The 14,999-nt window shown below is 42.8% G+C and overlaps 1 protein-coding gene across 4 annotated transcripts in view; it reads right to left on the bottom strand.

Annotated features, from left to right (window-relative positions):
- NNT (nicotinamide nucleotide transhydrogenase) overlaps nucleotides 1-14,999 on the bottom strand; it is a 77,726-nt gene that overhangs the window by 52,655 nt on the left and 10,072 nt on the right. For all 4 annotated transcript variants that reach the window (XM_006095382.3, XM_014461425.2, XM_014461423.2 and 1 more), the window contains 5 exons: nucleotides 13,471-13,700; nucleotides 10,954-11,171; nucleotides 6,854-6,941; nucleotides 4,094-4,182; nucleotides 2,660-2,847 (listed from right to left, as the gene is read on the bottom strand). In XM_006095382.3, the coding sequence (XP_006095444.1) occupies nucleotides 2,660-2,847; nucleotides 4,094-4,182; nucleotides 6,854-6,941; nucleotides 10,954-11,171; nucleotides 13,471-13,700 (813 nt within the window). The remainder of the gene's footprint in view (nucleotides 1-2,659; nucleotides 2,848-4,093; nucleotides 4,183-6,853; nucleotides 6,942-10,953; nucleotides 11,172-13,470; nucleotides 13,701-14,999) is intronic.

Raw genomic sequence — 14,999 nt, 5'->3', positions numbered from 1 at the left:
CTCTCTGTACGTTTAATGTGCTGAGGCGATCGTAGCTTCAGAAGAGGAACAGAGTAAAAAAACTTCTTCAACAGTCTTCTTTCAGACTTGTTAGACTCGGGTAGCTCCATGGGTTAGGGTGTTGTCCTGCTACTTCAAGGTTGTGGGTTCAATCCCCAGTCAGAGCACATACAAGAAACAATCAATGAACACATAAACAAGTGAAACAATAAATCGATGTTTTTCTCTTTCTCTCTCTCTCCCTCCCCCTGCTCCCTCTCTCTAAAAATCAATAAAAACATATCCTCAGGTAAGGATTTAAAAAAAAAAAAGACTTGTTATACAATTTGACTTTCTACTAAAGTACACTTACTATAAACTACTTATAAAAAAAAATAAGATATTATGGGGGGCAGGCCCTAAAAGTCAGTATGTGTTTTATATGAGAAATCTTGTTGCCCTAGCCCCGTGGTCGGCAAAGTGCGGCTCGCGAGCCACATGCGGCTCTTTGGCCCCTTGAGTGTGGCTCTTCCTAAGCCTTAGGAGTACCCTAATTAAGTTAATAACAATGTACCTACCTATATAGTTTAAGTTTAAAAAATTTGGCTCTCAAAAGAAATTTCAATCGTTGTACTGTTGATATTTGGCTCTGTTGACTAATGAGTTTGCCGACCACTGCCCTAGCCGGTTTGGCTCAGTGGATAAGAGTATCAGCCTGCAGACTGAAGGGTCCCGGGTTCATTTCCAGTCAAGGGCACATGCCTGGGATGTGGGCTCGATCCCCAGTTGCGGGGAGGAGGGAGGGGTATGCAGGAGGCAGCTGATCAATGATTCTCTCATTGATGTTTCTATCTCTCTCTCCCTCTCACTTCCTCTCTGAAATCAATAAAAATATATTTTCTTTAAAAAGAAGTCTTGAGTTCTAGCACTCACTTCGAGCTTGATGATCAATAATAATTCTATACACTGTATCCAAACTATCCTGTTCTTTAGTAAGGTCTGGCTTGACTAGATCTAGCTTCAGGGCCTCGTTTACTCCCTGAACAAATGTTTTAGCACCCTCTGCTGGCCACTTGTCGCATCTAGTCAGCAGCTGCCTTTCAAAGGTCAGATGGCACAGCAAGGCCACCCACCCCTCCCCCAAGCCACCTGTGCAACAGCTGAGCCAGGCGCCACTACCACAGAAGGACGAATCCTGAGCGCTCTCCTGCACTGCCTGTTCACGAGTCGTGTCCTGCTGGACGATTTCACAACCACCACCTGGGCCCCTGGCTGGCCTGCTCTGCACCCACCTCCAGGCCTCATTTCTACACACACAGACTCTTCAGAGGGCTGAGCCCATAGGGGCCCCCTGCCCAGCTGCTTATCCTGCCATCTCAGGTGGGATGGGGGTGTCTGGAAAGACCACCCCACCTATCAGGTTTCATCTGGACACACAAGAGGACAGAAAAAAGAGCTGGGAGGCACGTAATGCCCCACAAGCTCATGGATATGATCAAATTCTTGCCCTTGTGATTATCATAGCCAGATTTTGGGGGGAAAGGGTGTTAGAAGAGAACTTCTCCTTTCCTGTGACTTCAGGACAAAGCAACTTCTAATTTTCCAGTTCCCTAGAGAAAGCGAGGTTCCGTTAATAGGCTCTAACACAAGGAACCATAAACCCTATGAGATTTCAGAAAAGAAAAAAATTAGACTCATCATGGTATTCATTATTCAATAACACGTGGAAAGAACATAAGAAGAGAAGAGCTGCCCAGCTGGCATGGTTCAGTGGTTGGGCATCAACCCATGAACCAGGAGGTCATGGTTCGATTCCCGGTCAAGGGCACATGCCCAGGTTGTGGGCTCGATCCCCAGTGAGGGCCTGCAGGAGGCAGCTGATTCGTTATTCTCTCATCATTGATGTTTCTATATATATAAAACAAGAGAAGAGCTAAGAATATAAAAGGTGGAGAGTTTCTTCACTCCCAAATCTTGCTAGATCGAGTTAGTGTTTATTGAGTAAATAAGTGTTTATTAGTTGGACACCATCATCTATTGAGTGAAAAATACTCTTTAGAAGGGGATGTAATACTGGACTAGAAAGTAATTCCTGATATCCAAAGAGCACACAATTTGGTTACAAAGACCAAACATGTCAAAGGACATAATTAAAAGTGACAAAGTGCCCTATCCTTTAGTAAAAATATATATACTGGAAGATACATAAATATACACACAGCCAAAGCTCCCCTGTCTTTCTCTCCCACATATGAAAAAATGATCATCAAAATATTAATAACGGTCTCATCTCTGGTGTAACTTCCGATCTATACTTTTTTCCTCCCTATTTTCAGTACCGTTTGAATTTCCTACAATAAAAAGGTAGCATCTTAATAAAGAGAACAGAAATAAAATAAAAACCAACTTACCAAGGGTATAAACAGAGAAAATTATGTACAAATATAATCTTGTACATAGACTGTGATCTACGAACACAGATAAAAATACACAGAAAAAAGACTGGAAGCAAAGAGACCAAATTACTAACGACTGTTTTTCTCTAGGGCTGTGGTGATTTTGTCTTTTCTGCCTCTCATGTGCTTTCTCATTTACTAGGAAGCAAGTCAATCTTTACTTGAAGAAATTCACTCGTTCAACAGTGATCAACCCTCGTCTGAAGAAGTCATAGTGAAAGTACCTGGGATGAGGGCGGTGCTGATGAGAATATCCACCTCCTTGCACTGCTGAGCGAACAGCTTCATTTCAGCCTCGATGAACTCCTTGGACATCTCCTTCGCATACCCGCCTTGGCCCTCGCCCGACTCCTTCAAGTCCACCTCCAAGGGCTCGGCACCGAGAGACTTGAACTGCTCCAAGGCCGCGGCCCTGGAGAGCGTTGAGGGAAAGCAGCGGTTATTTTAGGCCCTTAATACAGAACCAAGATCATGCACGCAGACATTTTTTAAAAGAAAAAACTGTATATATTCAAAAGTGGAGACTTTCTTTTGATGTCTCTGATTGGACTGTTTCAATGTTTTTCTAAAGGGAGTTAATGCTTTTATGATAAATATTTTTTCGAGGGGGAAAAAAAACTATAGAGAATCCCAACTCCTTAGTCAAATTACAAAAGGAATGTCACTATTACCATCTCCAGTAATCGATTGTCTCTGTGGCTCCATTATCAATGAGGATGGGAGTTCTGACCTACATTAAGATTCGCCTTCATTCAAATCACTCAAGTGGAGGTTTTCATCTGTAAATGTTCTGACTTGTGGGGACTTTTCCCAAATAAATGACTCTTTTACTTGGGCATGTTTTACTGAAGTGATTTTTGTCCATAGTCCTCATTAAATTGTGTTTGAAAAAAAGCAACTTGTAAGTGGTATAAATGGCAAATGTAAAAAGCCAACACATTCAAATTATGTAAAACTACATTCCGTTATTTAAAAAAAAAATGCTGACCAAGCATTGCGCACTGGTTGGAAAACCGGAGCCAACGGATCTCAGCTCTGTGATAGACAGTGTTTAACCCAACAACACCCATCCCACGGTGAATCCCAAACCTCCCTGATGAAAACAATCGCTGCAGCTACCTGCTAACAGTTCCAATTCCCAGGCCGCTTCCCAGACCCATTAAATTCCAATCTCAGCCCAGGCCGGGTAGCTCAGTTGGTTAGAGCATCATCTCAATATACCAAGGTTGCAGGTTCAATCCTTGGTCAGGGTACATACAAGAATCAACCAATGGATGCATAAATAAGTGGAACAACAAATCGATGATTCTCTCTCTCTCTCTCTCTCTCTCTCTCTCTCTCTCTCTCTCTTCCCCCCCCCCCCAGATCAATAAGTAAAATATTTTTTTAAAAAACCTGAGTATGGTGTTAGTTTTCAAGTCTTTTGTTTTATTTTGTTTTTTAAATTATTCCTGCTGTACTGAGTCTCGGTCCTTACATTTTCTTCCACTAAGTAATACTTTTTCACTTAGAGTTCACTTTGAAAAACTGGAAATATTTAAAGAGCTTATAGAGCAGTTCTCAACATGCTACTTAAATTTATAAACTCTAAGGACAGCACAGCATCCACCTGAAACAAGGGTTTTGACCTTGACAGCAGTCACCAGTGAAGCACTCACCTCGTGTCGAATCCTCGAACAATGGCCCCCATGGACTTGGCTGCACCTGCAGAGGCAAGCCCAGCAACGCCACCACCAACTATCAGAATCTAGGACAGAGGGCAGAACCGGCGTGTTTTCAATAAAGTCCATTATCAACGGATTCTGAAAAATCACCCGCTAGTACCTTCAGTGTCTGGTACACAGTCAGAGCTCAAAAATAAACCAGGAGGTGCTGGTGGCAGCCATCAGCCCTCACTCAACGTTCTGAACGATAGACAACTCTAACTGAAGGCCACCGCTTTTTATTTATTTCTTCCTTTTTACTGAATTTATTGGGGTGACGCAGGTTAACATTACACAGGTGTCAGGTGCAAAATTAATTCTGTAAGACATCATCTGCACACTGTATTGTGCGTTCACTGCCCCAAGTCAAGTCTCCTTCCATCATCATCAATGCCCCCTCTATCCTCCTCCCCCTCCCCCCAAGCCACTGTCGTAAAGTTTATCAAAAGAACACTGCTGGCAAAGGCCAACGACCTTCACTGAAAATAGCCTGACAATCAGCAGCTCAGTGTCAAAGCTACAGCCAGCAAGATCCACAGTATGTGTGCAAAAGGTTAACAGGTTCTTCACTCTACGCCAGAACTTCTCCCACTGACATTCCCAGTGTAGCCAGCATTCTAGCTACCCCTCCCCTCGCCAATGCTCAGGTCTGACTATGTTCATAAAGTATCAAAGTAAGTTGCAAAGATGGGGACAACCTCGGGAAGCCCGCTTACTCCAACCCCAATTTGAGCTCAAATGCTTCTGAAAGGAAGAGCAGGTGATCAAGCACCTAATTTTGAACCAATCTGAATGGATTGTAGCTGAAATATAAAGCAATGTAATCAATCTCCTTAACCCTGGGAGGACCCGAGCCAAGGAAACCAAAGAATTCCTCAGAAACTAGAGTCTCCCCTGACTCCTAAGAAACAAAATAAGGAAAATGCTGTCTGTGGTGTGAAAAGTCCTATTATGCTTCCCAGTCAATGGAAGGTAACTCCTTGTTGCTATGGAAGGAAGGAAGGAAGGAAGGAAGGAAGGAAGGAAGGAAGGAAGGAAGGAAGGAAGGAAGGAAAGAAAGGAGGGAGGAAGAGAGGGAGGGAGGGAGGGAGGGAGGGAGGGAGGGAGGGAGGGAAGGAGGGAGAAGCCACCCACAGAAACTGAAGTTTATAAGTTCCTACCCACCCATCATGCCCACTCGTCCTTCCCCCTCTTTAAGACTATACTCCAACTGTGCTCCAGTGCCCTCCCCCCTGGGCAGTGTCTCAAAAGTCCTATGAAAATTGCTCTTAACGGTGATGGTTTGTTTGTTGGGGCGGGGGGAGAGAGGGGGGGACTCTACGGGAAAGGTGACAAAGAGGGACCAGAAGGAACAAACAGGCTCTGGGCTCCAGGGCCCGCCCCAGTTGTACCCACTGAGCCGCTGATTGTCAGGCTATTCTCAGTGAAGGTCGTTGGCCTTTGAGTGTCATTGCTAAAACAATGACATGAAATAAAATAAGTGAAAATCACAGGAGAGGCCAAGTTAGCCTCAATCAGAAATAACAGAACACTCCACAATTTAAAAGAGGGAACAGCACTAGAATCAAGCGATGTAATCTTAGAAAAGGAATGTATTCTTTCTCTCCACCTAAACACCTGTAATTCTCTCCTCCCGCCTGTTTAAAGCAATTAACTAGATTTCTCAAAGCTGATATGGCGGGTTTTTTGTTGTTTTTTGTTTCACGGTGTGGTTTTGTGTGTGTGTGTTTTCACTCTTCTAGGTCAGTGGTCGGCAAACTCATTAGTCAACAGAGCCAAATATCAACAGTACTTCTTCAAAATAGACTCGCCCAGGCCGAAAACCGACTTCTGGGCATGGGCCACGAAGTTTCAATCGCACTGTATGCGCCCCCGCACGTGGTATTTTGTGGAAGAGCCACACTCAAGGGGCCAAAGAGCCGCATGTGGCTCTCGAGCCGCAGTTGGCCGACCACGCTTCTAGGTGATTTACTTTGTGTGAGAACTTCGGGTTTATAATGACAAAGTGCTTTAGAGCAGGAAGCACCCCACAGACAGGTACACCCGCGGGTGGATGACAGCAGGTCAGGTCCTGTCTCCTGCACATTATTCTGTCAGGATAATGACCTGCTTACCCTCAGTTAGTGTACGCAGTGTTGAGGGGTCACACGGAACCCACTCTTCCACCCAGCCATGCCCACCTCTCGGCCCCTCTCCTCTGCTCTCGATCTCGATAAAAGAAAGCGCACCCGTGTCCCTGCCAAATATCCCGGTTACACCACCTCCCATCTCCTGTCCTCATGACCCAACATTCGGCAAAAAGTGAGGAAACCAAGACAATCTTTTCAATGAACCAAAATGTCGCAATCATTGGGAAATTGAGAATTTGCTGGGGGAGAAAAAGAAAGAATTTGCTGAGTGGCATCTTGAAACTGTTTTTAAAAATAGTAGTAAATGGGCTCCACAGAACAAGTCATCCAAAATCCCTTTAAGAATGCAAGTTAGTGCGGCAAAAGCAGAAAAAGGACTGACTAGAACATCTGGAAACATCAACGTGCTTTTTCTCCAGCCATCTTAAGCGGCTCGGAGGCTCCGCCATCTCTCTGTACCTGCCACAAGTCACCCGTGAGAAGTTAACACGCAACAAACATGGGAAAATAGCTGTCTTTCCAAACTACACATCCCCTCGCCTTTAATTCATTCGTATTATGAAGAAACATCAAAAGTTTTCTCTACCTTAGCTGGAGGGACCTTTCCGGCAGCTGTGATCTGACCAGTAAAAAACCGTCCAAAGTGATTTGCTGCTAGTACAACGGCCTTGTAACTTAAAAAAAGAAAAGAAACAAATGCATGAATAATTCCATAAAATGAGCAATTCCATCATATGAAAGACGTGAGCCTCCTATAGCATCATAAGTCACCAATGACATGCTAATCATCAAAGGATGATAGCTAACATTTTATATGGCACCTGCTATGTCAAAAACAGTTCCAAGTGCTATGTATATACTTACGCCTTTAACCTTCATGACGTGGTATGGATAGGTTATTCTCTTCACTTATTCTCTTCACTTCACAGGTGAGGAGACTGACACACAGAGATGAAGAGACTGGCCCAAGCCCTCAGCCGGTTTGGCTCGTAGATAGAGCATCGGCCTGCGGACTGAAGGGTCCCAGGTTTAATTCTGGTCAAGGGCACATGCCCGGGTTGCGGGCACAATCCCCAGTGGGGGGCATGCAGGAGGCAGCTGATCAATGATTCTCTCATCATTGACGTCTCTATCTCTCTCCCTCTCCCTTCCTCTCTGAAATTAATTAAAATACTTTTTTTAAAAAAGAGAGACTTGCCGAAGGTCCCTCAGCTAGTAACCGGCAGAGCCAGAAGTGTAACCCCAGCATCCTGCCCAGGAGGCATATGCTAATCCATGACGCTCCCAGGCCTCTTTCTAACAAACACTGCAGAAAGCCTGTTGTGATAAATTAGACATGAAGGAAAGACAAGAAACCGCTCACAATGGTTTTCTTTGGGTGCTGAGACAACAGGTATTTCAAACTTTTTGTTTTATTTATTACAGTGTCCAAAGTTTCTTTGGTGACTACATCGTATGTATAAGAACAGAGGGAAAACTTTAAAATTAAAGGATTAGATTAGCAATATGCTTGTACATAATAAAATTCCAATTCTAGCCTCAGACCACCAAAAATACCACTTCCCCTGATCTCTACAGGTTGAAAGCATGGGATTTTGAGACAGTGACCTCAGTTCAAGTCCAGTTCTACCACCGACATGCTCTGTGACCTTGGGCAACCTTCTTTAATTCACTCATCCTTGGTTTCCCCACGTATAAAGCCGGCACACAAAAAACAGCCTCTCTTAGTGTTGTCATGAAGACGAAATAAGATAATGCGTGCAAAGCACTTACCTACAGCCTGTCACAATAAGCGCTGGCTAACTACGAGTGTTTTTAGCTAAAGAAATACGCTATGCAACAAGAACTAGTAAATTATACCATCTTTTACTTAAGAGGATATTTTTATCACATAACACTAATTTCATTTTCATGCCATTTTACACTTTTGCACCTTCTCACTTGGTAATAAACACGCTATCTGACTGTTATACAACTGCTTAATGATAAACTCCACCCACTACCTGACAATAAAACCTTTCCTTAATAATATCTTTATAAAATATTTGACATAATAATTGGTGCAAAAGCATGCACTATTTTAAGTTAAATTACATTAAAAGCAGGAAATAATATTTTACAGATTACATAATGTGTTCATCTATTTCTGAATCCAAGTGATGGAAATTTTCAAAGAGCAAACATGATAGACATTCAAAGACCATTGCAAGAATTTAATTTTGGAGTTAGTATTTTAAAAGATTCAATTGCTATACTGAAAAAAAATAACAAAAATGAAGCTGATTACACAGAAATGTACAAGAAAATGTTGATGGTAGAAAAAAATGTTAAGTGGGCCTGTTTTTGATGAGAATAATAAAACTCAGAATGAACATCAATGCACTGAAAGAAATGTGGCTTCAGTGTAGTGTAACCATATGTGTGTATGTGTGTATACCATATGTGACTTAGAAAATGACTTATCACATGTTGTATGATAAGTATACTAGATAATTCATCTCAAACTATACCCTTTGCATGTATCAACTCAGGACATAGTGATTCTTTAAATTGTGTTCCATGGGTCCCCATAGGCTTAAATTGCAGCCAGCCCACAGTGGGTGGGATAGAGAACAGACATGTTCTGGATCCCCCTCACCCCTCAATTCATCTCAGGCCACTCTGCTCTTAGTGGAATTGCTTCTATTGCCTCATAATATTTCCTTTGCTCAAAAGATTCTACAGCTAAAATCCACTGATCTAAAGCTACTGGTTTTGATAAAGACCTTTCTCAAATGTACATTTCATATGACAAAATCAACAGCACCCTTAACAGTTTACATTGTAGCCTGGTTGGTGTGGCTCAGTGGTTGAGGTCAACCCAAGAACCAAGAGGTCAACGGTTCAATTCCCAGTCAGGGCACATGCCCAGGTTGTGAGCTTGATCCCCAGTAGGGGGCGTGCAGGAGGCAGCTGATTGATGATGTCCCTCTCATCGATGTTTCTATCCTCTATCCCTCTCCCTTCCTCTCTCTTTCTTTTTTTTCCCTTCCTCTCTCTCTAAAAAAAAACAAACAAAAAAAACTATTTTTTAAAAGTTTACATTGTACATTTTCTATAAAACATTTAAGTCCCTCATTGCATAACATAACTCTTCTACAAACTAAATAAATATAACAAAAATTTATTGTGTTCCTTGGTATATCATTTATATCACACACAAGAATGTCTTTAAAAATCCATTTGCCATATTACATGAAGGACAACATGTGTTTTTCCTTGTCATTTTTACTTATTGCGTCTCATTTACATCCACAGTGAACAGTTGGAACCCAAAGTAGAATCTGTGGCATATTTGATATGCTACACCTAAGATATAAAACCTAAGAAGACTTTCAGCTCATCTGTCAGAATTTATTCAGGTTATTCTTTTTTTTTTAGGCACTGTTTTTTTAAAAACATTTTCATTTGTTGGTGCCTCATTCATATTAGCAAATTGTCACCACTAATAGTTTTCATGCTTAAAATCTAATTCAACTCGTTTCTTAGCTGAGCTGATTTCATAAGCAGCATCTGACTTCCAGACTTTTCACCCTCTCCAGCCAAGTGAGCAACACGCCGCCCTCAGGGAGCTATTCCTGTCCCTCCCCTGGGGCAGGCGTGACTGCGCAAACAGCCAGTCCTCTGGGCCGGATGGGCCCTGGGATCCTTCACACGGCACTGCTGGCAACAGGTGCACATGCATCAGTGCTCCCAGCAGAGGAAGTTCATTGCCCTCTTTGCCTCAGAGGTTAGAGGACACAGTTAGCCTTCAGTTATCAACACAGGTTTTGACACCAGATGGAACTTCTTCAAGTGCAGACATTTTCCCTATTCATTAAATACTAGTATTTTATGAATGTATGGAAGTAAAACCTAATTAAAATGGTGAATCTGCTAATGTGTATATATTAGACTGAAACATGAAACTGTCAATATCCAACCACTTTTGACCTATAAAAACAGCAATTTATGTTAACTAAGCTGATTGTGGTAATCACTTCACAGTATATATATATCAAGTCATTATGTTTATACCTTAAACTTACGCAATAGTATATGTCAATTATATCTCAGTAAAGCTGGAAAAAAAACAGTAATTTCAACCTAATCTATGCATGTATACGCACATATATGAAATGCAGTCCATTCTTCATACAAATAATCTGACAGTCATTTCCTTTACTGCAAGAAAATACTACTTGCCTCCTACCCAGGAAGATTACAAAGGAGAGCACAACCGAGTACAGTATGAAGAACCATTTCCTATCTGATGACTGGGAAACAATAAAAAGACTCTTGCCCAGCCAGCGTGGCTCAGCGGGTGAACATCAACCTATGAACCAGGAGATCACGTTTGATTCCCAGTCAGGACACATGCCCAGATGGCGGGCTCGATCCCCAGTGTGGGGCGTGCAGGAGGCAGCCGATCAATAATTCTCTCTCATCATTGATGTTTCTATCTCTCTCTCCCTCTCCCTTCCTCTCTGAAATCAATTAAAGATATATATTTATTTTAAAAGCCTTAAAAATAACTGAAGTACACTCTCAAAGGCTGCGCTCTCCAACAATCCTCACGAGTAAAGTCACCCAAGAGAGCAGAGCTACCATGAGCACGTTCTGTGACACCGCCGTCCTGCTGTGCAGCTGAAACAGAAGGGAACCTACCCGGCAATGTTGGCCATGGAGCTCAGCGCGTCATACCCCTGAGCAATCGTGACTCTTGGAACCTGGTCCATCGCCAAAACTGTAGTTTGCCTTTTGGAAAGTTTATCTAGCAAGTCTGGATTTTGGGCTGGATAAATGAAGCTAATCAGTGTTCCCGAGGTCTTTAAAAGGTCGGCTTCATGAATATTTAATGTTGGATTCAGCATGGGGGCCCGCACCTGAGAAAAAAGCCAAATCACCGATTAAAAATGCAAATACCTTTATCACACTTTTAAGTAAAGAAGACAATTTAAATAACGTGCCAGGATTGAAACAATACTCCAGGAGTGATCTTCCAGCAATAAATGTCTGACTACATTCCTGCACAAGGTAAGGAGATCTATGACATCTCCCCTGGACTGAGGAAAGAGCACATGCGACTGAAAATAGTGCCTCGACAGGTCTGACAATGAGCTATGGAGCAGTGGGAAAATATGCGGGTTCTACAACCAGCCTGTCCTCCCAAACCCTGTCACTCTGACACAATTGAGACATTCGAATCAACAGGAAGTTTGGGCTGTGTATTCAAAGACGCAATTCTTGCTGATTTTGACAAACACAAACATTTGGGGTGTTGAGAAGTTAAGAACATTATAAACTAAAATCTCCTGGCTGTATGGATAGATTTATGTCGCCTTAAAATCGCAGGTGAATATTTATAGATGAATGCAATCAAAGGGGTAGCCTTGCTGAACTGGGTTGAAGCAAAAAGCTACAATAAAGTCTGTTCTGTAAAGAAGTATCAGATCCGTCAATGAATGCACACTCCACATGCCTGCAGGTTCCAAATGTCCATGTTTTAAAGCCAAATTTTTTAAATTCCATTTTACAAGTGTTTTGAAATGTGTTTTATATCCAAGTTTAAAATCAATCTTCAATGAATGTTTAGCTCCCAGTCCACAGCAGTGTTTTCAAGCAGGTAAGCATAGAGAAAACAGCGCTGGGAGTAAGTGTTAAAAGGAAATACACCCACCAATACTGGGTCAATATTTTCACTTCACAGCATTTTGTCTCAATTGACCTATGAGACCTTTGTCTGTTATTCCCATTTCGGTTGTTGATCTTGGATGCATATGATTTCGGGTTCTGGACTTTAACTAAGACTCTCTGACAAGGTCTGTCTCTCCTCAGTGAGAATCTATCATATAGATTTAATAAAAATGAGGGGAAAATTTTGCATTGATTCTACCGGCCCCTATCGAGTGCTGGGCTAAGACTGTCGGCATCGGAGTGAAGCCAATGGCATGTTTCCTTGAATGTGCTCTCAGACCAGTGGTTCCTCAGGATATTAGCAAGCTGGATAGAAAGAGAAGCCCCCTGGTCAAGCAGTTTATTAGAGCAAGTATAGTGTCTCCATATCACAGGATCCCCAGTGCCTTCAATACGCTCACACATTGCAAATCCCTAAAAGGAACACAGCATTTCCAAAACGTATGTGCACTACACGGAGCCTTTTGTGTGAGACATCTCAAAACGTTACCATCCCTAAAATACACATTGGATGGGTTACCATTTTTCTATTTTTCCTAAGCTTCTTTACTCTACCAAGTTATGTCACCAAGTATCTGCACACCTGTAAAAGCTTTAGTGAAATTACAATTTAGCTCCATGTCATACGTTTTACTTCTCATTTTCTATAGAAAAAAAAACACACAGTTTTGTGTCTTCTGCAAGAACCACTACTTAAGACCCTATCAAGAGAGTGGAGTTTATGTAAAAAAAAAAAAAAGGATTGTGTCTGTGTGTGTGTGTGTGTGTGTGTGTGAGATTGATTGCTGAGAAATTAACAGGAAAAAAAAGCTGATCTTGAAAGTGAGGAGCTTATTTTAACCTGATAATCATGCTCATATAACCCATACTTCCCTGCCTGCCTTGGTTGCAGAAAGGCTTAGGAACTTAAGTTAATGTTCAACTCTAGTAATCTATCCCTGCTAGACTCATAACACAGCCTCTCTGCCTTTCCCTATATGAGATTTATTGCTCAAGTTCAATCCATTTCTATTACATCCGAGAGCTTTTCTATTAAAGTAAATGGGCTACTCGCCACTCGGCCCCATGCTGCTTTCTCCAGGACAATCCTGCCCTTCCTAAAAATAGCACTGACGTCAGATAAAACACTGTTCCCTCCCAAGATCACTGCACATTCAGTCCCAGGAGGAGCTCCACGACTTCCTTCTATTTCAGTAGCAGTTAGATGCTCACCTGTGCACATTTGGGACATGTATGAACCCTGGGGTGCAAATGTCCCTACCTAGCCAATGTACAACGGAAGATCGTTTTTTCTCTTTTCGTGGCCTGATCACACGGCCTGAACATGAATATTCACGACATACAATCATTTCTTTGAAAAAAAGGCACCGTTTGAAATATGAAAAGCTCTAACAATGGACAGAGACAGTTAATTTTTCCATGCAAAGAGTTTGAAAAGTCCGCATGCCATAACGGGGCGGGGTGGGGGGGGGGTTGGAGGATAATTACTTTGACCACCAGATCCGAGGCCAGCACTTCCTTTGTTCCTTGGATCTGAGCACCTGCTGCTCTGTAGTGATCATCGGAGAACTTGGACGCCTCGCCAGCGCCCGATTCCACGACAACATTGAAGCCCTGCTTGACCAAGGCCTGAACGCCTGCAGGAGACAATGCCACTCGCTTCTCATTTTGGAAAATTTCCTTGGGGATTCCAACAGTCAGTTGCTTATATGGAATTCCTACAAACAAAGCCAAAATAAAAATAAAAATAAAAAAAGAACATCTGGTAAACAATGTTTCAATAACAGAGTTCAGGAAATGGATATGGGCAAACTGTTCAAAGTAGACTGTACATACAAGTCACTGTTCAAAATGATGTTCCTGATTCAGACCTTTTGACCTTTTTTTTTTTTTGATAGGTAAGTTTTTAGGTTCACTCTCCTGAAAACTCTAGATATTTTATTTAACCAAATGGCTCTCTTCAAGACACATGACTAGCTTAGACCACTCAACATGCTAACTCCACTCTTCAAATTAACCCTCTTGGGTTTACCGTCTCCTTGTCCTTACTTTTACGGAAGGCTGAGGAGTCATGAGCTGTTTTGAAGGACCACCCCCTACTAGACACCCGAAGTCACCTTCCTGGCAATGTGGCCACAGGTAACACCTCACAGATTTCCAGGTTCTGTATCTTGAGACCTGACATTCTCAGCCACAACTCATTAGACCGGGGACCAGCAGCCGGGCCAAAGATAAGAGTCAGACAGGAGAAAACCTAGAAGCCACTGAGATGACTTACACTGGAGCTGTGCCAGGGCACACTCTATGTTGGCCAGTGACCACCAACCCAAACAGGTTCTCTCTCAGGAAGCTGAAGGGGAGACCCTCAGAAAGGACACAGAGCCGAGGCCGGTTTGGCTCAGTGGATGGAGCGTCGGCCTGCGGACTGAGGGGTCCCAGGTTCGATTCCGGTCAAGGGCATGTACCTGGGTTGCGGGCACATCCCCGGTGGGGGATGTGCAGGAGGCAGCTGATCGATGTTTCTCCCTCATCGATGTTTCTAATTCTCTATCCCTCTCCCTTCCTCTCTGTGAAAAATCAATAAAATATATTTAAAAAAAAAAAAAAAAAAAAAGAAGGACACAGAGGGCAGAAGAGTGCAGCGGCGGGCAGTGAGCACAGTGTGGGGCAATCGAAGGGAGGTGGGCAAGCAACGGCACTAGGAACAGCGGTAGAGATGCAAGGACAGAAGATGAGTCAGAGCCATGAAATACCACCCCACTTCTCCAAGAAGGAGATGAGGGGCTGCCTGGGCTCCCACACTTCCCAGTCCTTACAGTAAGCCCTCTCCACAAAATACAAGCTGGTGCGATTCTGCTCCTTGCAACCCAAAAGCCTGTGTAATACAGCCTTAAAGCATGTATACACAGCTCAGACCAGCTTTAGCTAAAGTACATCAGTTTCTTCTGTTGTTTTACTCACAAGTGGGCATAGACAGGTGTTTTTTTTTAATAAGAAGGATTTGCCTCTATATAAAG

Source organism: Myotis lucifugus, unplaced genomic scaffold, assembly GCF_000147115.1.
Source record: "Myotis lucifugus unplaced genomic scaffold, Myoluc2.0 scaffold_153, whole genome shotgun sequence".
NCBI classification, from domain to species: Eukaryota; Metazoa; Chordata; class Mammalia; order Chiroptera; family Vespertilionidae; genus Myotis; species Myotis lucifugus.
The sequence above is the reverse complement of the archived record's forward strand: the minus strand, read 5'-3'. Positions and strand labels throughout refer to the sequence as shown.